Source organism: Pinus tabuliformis, chromosome 7, assembly GCF_031772625.1.
Source record: "Pinus tabuliformis cultivar Carrire ecotype Pingquan chromosome 7, CPIR1, whole genome shotgun sequence".
Lineage (NCBI taxonomy): Eukaryota > Viridiplantae > Streptophyta > Pinopsida > Pinales > Pinaceae > Pinus > Pinus tabuliformis.
The window spans coordinates 290,976,061-290,984,072 of record NC_142293.1 but is presented as its reverse complement, the minus strand read 5'-3'; the positions used below and the strand labels follow the sequence as shown (position 1 = coordinate 290,984,072).

General features: G+C 31.4%; 1 protein-coding gene across 1 annotated transcript; it reads left to right on the top strand.

The window, feature by feature from the left end:
• The first annotated feature begins 4,489 nt into the window (after positions 1-4,489).
• On the top strand, positions 4,490-7,621 carry LOC149247024 (LEAF RUST 10 DISEASE-RESISTANCE LOCUS RECEPTOR-LIKE PROTEIN KINASE-like 1.2). Its single transcript, XM_089458101.1, has 3 exons — positions 4,490-5,449; positions 6,517-6,546; positions 6,671-7,621. Exons 1-3 carry the CDS (start codon positions 4,657-4,659, stop codon positions 6,799-6,801), a joined length of 954 nt encoding a protein of 317 aa, XP_089314227.1. The 5' UTR covers positions 4,490-4,656; the 3' UTR covers positions 6,802-7,621.
• The last annotated feature ends 391 nt before the right edge of the window (positions 7,622-8,012 follow it).

The following is an 8,012-nucleotide window of genomic DNA, read 5'->3' as shown; positions in this document are numbered from 1 at the left end:
CATGTAAACATCCTTCTTGTAAAGCCACCCAAAAACAATGATCCCTCATCAAATGCACGAAAAAATTATTAAGCTAGGGTGACATGAAAGAATAACATACTTTGGTCAAAATGATAATCAATGGAATGAAATGATGTGGTCTTAAAGGTGAAAGCGATCGAAAAGGTAAGGAAATAATGGTGAAAAAGATGTCAATTCCTAGACCCAACAATCGACATAAAAAAACATTTTGAATTAATGAATATTATTATGGAAAAAAAATCAAGGTTGGGCGTTTTAAGAAGTATTAATTTATGAAGTATGTGACTTGAATTAAAATTTAGAATGGGGAGATTTCACCTAAATCATACATGTTATTAGTTAAGTTAGTGACAATGGAGTTAGTTTAGTGGGTTGATTCGTCGATTCAAACAAACTCTTTCAAGGTGGATTTTGTTATTAGGTCTTTAGTTTTAACCCAACTAAGTTTAGAGTCTAAGGGAAGTTGGGGGATCTTGCCAAAATGTTATAATAGAGTTGGACTATATTAAGAATTCTTCATTTTAGGTTGGATATTTCATTAGAATAGTTTATTTTGATTGTAGTTTCTTTTGAGGATTTATTTTCATTTAGCCAATTATAAGCAGGAGGCAAGGTGTTCAATATGTCTACAGGAAAGTAGACCAAGTAGTAGACTGGTTAACCTCCACTCAATTATTGAAAAGTGGTTGCCTAGGAATGCTGAGGGGTCAATGCCTATTTATTAAGCTTAAATGTTAACTTAAGTTAATAAGGTGTCATAAGATTGAGAGGAGGATTAGAGTGTGATAAAGAGTCTTGTAAGAATTTTTTCATTACCAAAATTCTACAAAGGAGTATTATATGTGTAATAAGGAATCTTGTGGCATACAATATTAAAAAATGAATATTTTCACAATTTTTCTTATTCCTATCAATGTTTTTTGGATAATTGTGTGTTCAAAGATTTGAAATGTCCAACATTTCGAGTCGACACTCAACCCATAATTAGAGACAAAGAAAGGTATCATGTATGAATTAAATGTGGTGAAGAGAATATAAAGGAAATATTGAAAAACTAATTGTTTAAGAAGACTAACATATTGCCCAAGAAAGAGGAAAAATGATGGAAAGAATGAAAAATAAGATAAAAATTGGTCAAACAGGATAGAGTATACATTTGAAAAAAGTTACTTTTACGTGAATGGATATTAAAAATGGGAATATAAATATTCTCTCAAAATATATATATATATATATATATATATATATATAATTTGGTCAAAAATATAAAAATTGATTAAAATATAAAAATTATAAAGAAGTTAAAATAGGAATTAGAGATAGAAACTAAAATAGGAACTAAAAAAAATTAAAAATTGTTGAGACAAATCAAGAAAGTGAGAGAAACGAAAGGAAGGGTAAAGGAAACAAACTACAAAAGTGTGACAATGACCAAAGAATGAGTGAGTGATAATGATCAAACAATAAAGCATTATTGAGAAAATGGGGTGGGAAACAATGAGCAAGAAAAACTTAGTGGTCTAGGTAATGAATAATGGGCTTCCATGGCTATCTAAGCTTATAGCCATCTTCTTCATTAAAGTTATCACGGTACATTTTAACTACATGCATTGTAAAGGGAGGCGAAGTCCAAGATTTTAGTTTGGTTACAGAAAACCATATGTTTATATTTAAAGGAATGTTCAACAATAGGATATTTGGAGATGTGATTGTGGGTAGTGTTAATGATATTTTCTTTGAGACGGGTTTTAAATAATCAACTAGTTTAGCCAATCTATGTTTTTCCATATAGCAAGCAATTTGGTAAAGCCTTAATCCCATCATAGGGCCCAACTTATACGTAATAGAATGTAATGGTTGTTTAAAAGTTTATTGGGATTTAAAGAGTGTTTTGATGTTCTTCTTGGCTAAGGATTCAAGGATAAGATTAATCATTTCTATATCTGATAAAGAGAAATGAGGGCAGGAGGTGGAACTTATGATTTTCCCATTTTGGGCCCCATGAAAATATTTGTTTATTTGTTGATACACTCACTAAGAAAATCAAATTTGCAAGAGAAGGTTAAAGATTGGAAAATTATGACCTGGATTATCCATAGTACTTTGTTCATTAGATCGATGTTTCGAACCCCAAAGGGGATCCATCATTAGGATAGAAAATGAGTAATAGACTGAGAGAAGATTTAATTCACTAGAATGAGGCCCTTCTATAGTCAACATATTTCTCCACTCAATAGTTTAAGATTGGGACGCCTCCACTCAATAGTTTAGTTTGAGGGAAGAAATTTTCTTAGGTGAATCAATATCTATGGCTAAGTGTGGGTTAAGTTATGATGTTTCTTTCAATACAAGAAGAAATGTAGAAAAAGACCCATCATTTTTTTTAATCATGGAGGAGGATGAACTTATGTGTAATTATGAAGGTTCACAAGAAACAGGAATAAAACATTATATAATAATGGTGCTTATGTTAATGTTAATACTTATGTGTAATTATGAAGGTTCACAAGAAACAAGAACAAAACATTATATAATAATGGTGTTTATGTTAATGTTAATGTTTTTTTCATAAGGAGAGTATTAGGAATACAAGAACACATCCTCTCTTACAGTTAATAAGAACACAAGATTTTTTTTAACATGGAGGAGGAGGAACTTAAGTGTAGTTAGGAAGGACCACAAGAAACAAGAACATCACATTAGATGTTGATGGTGTTTAGTTTAATGCTAGTGTAATTTTTTCTGCAACACATTCTCTATTAGTGTTAAAAAGAACCCAATATTGGATCAATTCCAATCTTGTATAATTAGTAAGTTAAGTTTTTCAATAAGCCTTTATCAACACAATTAGTTTGAGCAAATTTAGGATGATTAGTAAGTTCATTCTTATCATTGGTTAGTGAAGTATTAATAAGTTCTAGAATATTGAAGTGGATGCTTTATGCGAATTTTATATAACCAAGCCAACTTGAACTATGAAGGTGTTAATAAAATTTGTATCTTTTAAATGTGGTAGTGTTTATTTCTATTTGTTGTGAAATTTCAAAAAATATATAAAATTATGGTTTTTTTTTTTTAAATATGAGGTGTTACAACCACCTCTCATTAGTATTTATACCTAAACTATTTAACATTCGTCTCATTATCTAGTATTTTTACTCTTCCTTCTTCCACATTTAGGGCCTTTAAACAAGATTATGTTCAATCAATTAAGTTGGTTTCTTTCATTCCAGTAGTTTCAAAGAATCAAGCCTCGTAAAATTGTCCATATCTCACTTGTTATTTGCTTTTAAAGTTTGATCTACCATCCCTTGATGATTTCATTTACTATAATGCCTTGCCTTTTATTTCTTCTCATTTTTCTAGAAGTCCAATGCCAACTTCTCTATGTCTACCAACGTTGTGTAGTCATTTTGTCTATATCTTCTTCATTTTGATTCTACAAATGGTTTTTTATGAGCATTAAATGCCTTTTCAATCATATTTTCTTTTTTCAAAATCCTTCTCTATTAAATCATCCAAAATAAAGTTTTTTATTTTCAACCACTTTAAGATGCAATCCATATTTCTTCATTTTAAGCACAAATAGTATCCTTAGAGCATTGAAATTCATTTTTGATCAAATTCTCTCACATTAAGATTTCTTCATTGAGACAATTAAATTGAAGTTTTTATTTTGAATCATATTTATTGTATTTAGTAAATATTTAGTAAAATCATAATTCATCTTATATCTAATGCAAGACAATGAACTAAAACTTACTCAATATATATTTATATATATATGAATACACTTGTTTGTGAAAGAATCTATCTTCTTTTTTTAAACTCTATGTTAGATAATGACGACTTTTTTAATTCATAATTTAAAAAATTAAATAATTTTTTACTTAAATTTATTTTATTATTGTTTTAGTATAAAATACTTCAATTAAATTTTTTATATTAATTTAAATTAAATTATTAAAAAAAACACATGAATATAATATAATTATGTTAAAATATATAAATAAATATAAATATTATCACATTTTAGTTTATATATAATATTTTTTTTTAATTAATTTAGGTTAATATGAATTAAATAAAGTAATAGACATCTAAGTTTCAACATATTTTCATATTTAGTAAACTTAAACAAAATATTTTCATATTTAGTAAACTTAAACAAAATAAATAGATATAAAGTAAATACTTATTTTAATTTTTTTAATAAAATTAACATTTTATATTAATTTATTTACAATTATTTTACTTTGATACTATTTAAAATAAAAATTAAATATTTAAAACAATATTATCATCATGTTCAGCCACACAATTCAAACATTTCAAAACACTTGCAAAAAAAACAAAATATACTAAATAGAAAAATTATATTACATGATTGAAAAATAAAAAGTCTAAATCAATGACAGTTTTTTCAATGGAAGGGAGAAATCTCGTGGAATGAAATTAAAAAAACGCGTTTTGGCATATTAAGTCGTGTAAAGTCTAATTGCCGTGTTGACTCGGCCATCTTCTGCACTGTAAGTCCATGTCCCCCCTGTTTACTTGAAGCCAGTCCACTGTCTCCACTTCCATTTGCAGAATACTCTGTTACTAAATTTCTCATCTCGAAGAGCAGAGCAGAATATGAGATTCCGTATTTTTCTTCTTACCAATTCAATGCCTCGCACTGTTTATCAAGTGGATTTTATAGCTGTTGCAGCTGCCCTCTGCTTCCTAACATCATGCCTCGGCAGTCAGTACCATGGTTGCGTATGGGAAACATGCGGGGGTTTTCAATTTCGCTATCCTTTTGGGAAATTTAAGAGCGGCTGTGGTGCTCCTGGGTTTCAGCTACATTGTGATCAGAACAGATATCCCCTGCTTACTATCAGTGGAGAAGACTATCTCGTCCTGCAACCCTCATCATTTGGCAATGGCACTGGGAATGCTAGAATCACGATTATTAACTACAATCTGTGGAAAGCCCTGCAGGGGAAGGGGTCCAATCGTTCATGTAAATACTCTGAGTTTTGGTGGCACGCCTCTCATTTTCATCTCGCCCAGGGATATACCAGTCTCACGCTTTGGAGGCACTGTAATGAAAGTATTAGTGGGGAGGGTTTTCAAAAGTGGAGCTTATGTGGTGATGACTGGTATTCCATTTCTAATTCGGACTCTGGAAGACACTTGTGCCAAACCAGTCTTCAACTGCCAATTAGTAACAACCTCACAATCAAACAGAATGATGATCTGATCACGGCTCTGTCACTGGGTTTCGAAATAACATGGTCCATCGATACGAACAGAGATCGAAGCTGTGGCCCTTGTTTGGATAGTAAGGGGAGCTGTGGTTATGACATTTTGAAACCCACAAAATTTCTCTGCTATTGTTATGATAGCACCTCGAGTCCAGACAGATGCCCTGCTAATCCTGATGGTACGTTTCTTCCTTTTGTTTGTAAATTTGATTACAAATTCCAGGTTTAGATTAATTGTAAAATTAATGCACCCACCAGCAAATTGCTGTTCATTGGCAATAGGATGTGATTGCTCAGTAAAATGGATTGTGTGAAACTGCTATCATCAGGATTGCCAGAAAGACGCTATCACTAAGATTTTGCTAAACTCCACCAAGTTTGGGTTTAAATTAATAATAAAATTAGTGTGTTCACCAGTAGAATGAAGCTCCATCATAGTTTGGGTTTAAATTAAAATAATATGAAATTAATGTACCCACCAGTAGAATGAATCTCCATCAAGTTTGGGTTTGTTTTGGGTTTGTTAGTAGGATGTTATTATCCAGAAGTTCCATTAAGTTTTGATTTAAATTAGTAGTGAATTTAATGTGCTTACTAGTAAAATGAAGCTCTATCAAGTTTGGATTTGTCAGTAAGATGTTATCACTAAAATTGTGGGAAGCTGCTATCACTAGGACTGCTAATAGGATGCTATCACCAAGGTTGTGAGAAGTTACTATCACTAGGACTATCAATAGGATGCTATCACCTAGAAGCTCTATCAAGTTTGGGTTTAAATTAATAGTGAAATTAATGCGCCCACCATTAAAATGAAGCTCCATCAAGTTTGTGTTTGCTAGTAGGATGCTATCACAAAGATTTTGGGAAGCGGCTATCACCAGGATTGCTAATAGGATGCTTCACCTAAAAGCTCCATCAAGTTTGGGTTTAAATTAATAGTGAAATTAATGTATCTGCAGATAGAATGAAGCTCCATCAAATTTGGATGTCTTTATATAATTTAATTATTCAAAATAATTTAATTATTCCAAAAGTGACTTCTACCATCTCCCCTTCCATAAAAATTGAAAGTAAAACCTCTAAAACTCAGAAAAACCAATTAATTTATAAGAAAAATTAATTTATACTTCTTAGTACCTAATACAATAATATATAAATGTTTTTCCTCATATTAAATATTCATTCTATTAACAGTAACTATAAAGTAATGTCGGTACTCATAACACTTGTTATGGTCGCTTTGCAGGTCGAAAAAGCAAGTACACCATTATAGTAGGTAACTATGATTTTTTATATCTACAATCTCTGCAAAAACATCACTGTAAATTGTTTTCTCTATTCCCATTGGGGTTACTGGATGGAAACTGTGCATTGATATAGCTCTTTCTATTTCCTGGCAGGTTGCTCATTGGGAGTTGTGCTGATAGCATTAGCATGGCTGTTTTTCGCTTTTAATGTGAAGAAGAAAAATCCTCTTCCTAATAGCTCTACTTCAAAGGGGGAGAACTGCCTACTGGAAAATGCTTATTGAATTGAGATGCTAGTGGTAACCAGATATTCATTCTCTCACCTAAAAGTTGAGCAGAAGCTTATTAGAGCCCATAAACTTTCTTGCACCGATTTTCTTTTTATTAATGATTTTAGTGTTATTTTTGAACTTCATATATGTATAAAAAATTTATACTATTCTTTCTTTTTTTTTTTCCTTTTTTTTCAAAGACTCAAAAGTGCCTCTAAAGTCATCCTTGCATCATATTGTGTCCATACACGATGTGATGCCTGTAAAAAAGCCCAAACTGAAAAAGGACCGCAAAAAAGAGGTTGAAGATTCTCTCATTAGTGTTCCCTGTGCTTTTTTTGATGGGGCCGAGCAGAATAATATTTGTGGATGTGGGGTCCATGTTATTATGGATGAGAAGCTGCAATATTTTTTATCATGGAATGGTGGAAGTGGTTCAAACAGCTTGGCTGAGGCCAGAGCTCTTGCAGGACTGCTTGCCTTCTGTGTGTTTTTTGGGATTCAGAACATTTCCATTTATGGTGATTCAAAATCGATGATTGACCATGTAAGGGGAGCCTGCCACATCAGTTGTCCTCATTTGTCTGGGTGGATGGACAGGATTATGTATTTCTGGAGAAATATGAAACAGTGCTCTATTCACTACATCTTCCGCTCCCAAAATGTTCAAGCTGACCATCTGTCGAAGAAGGGGCTGTCTCTAGGTTCTTGGTCTATGATGGTTTCTGATGGAGAACGTTCCTGCTTCATCCAGGACTTTTCCATCCCTGGATTATGATCTTTTCTTTTCATCCTTCTGCTTATTTGCTATTCAGCTAGTCCCTTTTTGTTATATGTGTATAGACATCTGTTGATCCTGTCCTTGAAAAGACTGTTTTACTGTGATTTTGGTATGATGATGTTTAGATCTCCTTTAGGATGTCCTATGTCTGCAAGGTTTTGATTTCATGTGCTGGCAAGGTGGCTAGTTTTGATCCTTGTTGTATCTTATGTACTTTTTATATTGACTCAATATAATACTATGAATTTTTTTTTTCTCTGAAAAAAAAATTATATTATTCATATTAAATATTTGATTTTGTGTTTGATTATTTTAATAGTTTGGCGATATGTAAGAATCACAGTTTGAATTAATGTTGTTAGATTATTAATATTATCCTATGAAATATTTTTTTTCCGAATTATTTTCGCTCCTTTCCAGAAAAATCAAATAATCTTTTTTA

What these genes read in the sequence shown, in the direction of transcription:
- LOC149247024 (XM_089458101.1), top strand. Translation starts at nt 4,657, where the DNA reads ATGAGATTCCGTATTTTTCTTCTTACCAATTCAATGCCTCGCACTGTT. An exon ending in ATGCCCTGCTAATCCTGATG is followed by an intron (nt 5,450 to 6,516) that starts GTACGTTTCTTC and finishes GTCGCTTTGCAG; the next exon opens with GTCGAAAAAGCAAGTACACC. An exon ending in CAAGTACACCATTATAGTAG is followed by an intron (nt 6,547 to 6,670) that starts GTAACTATGATT and finishes ATTTCCTGGCAG; the next exon opens with GTTGCTCATTGGGAGTTGTG.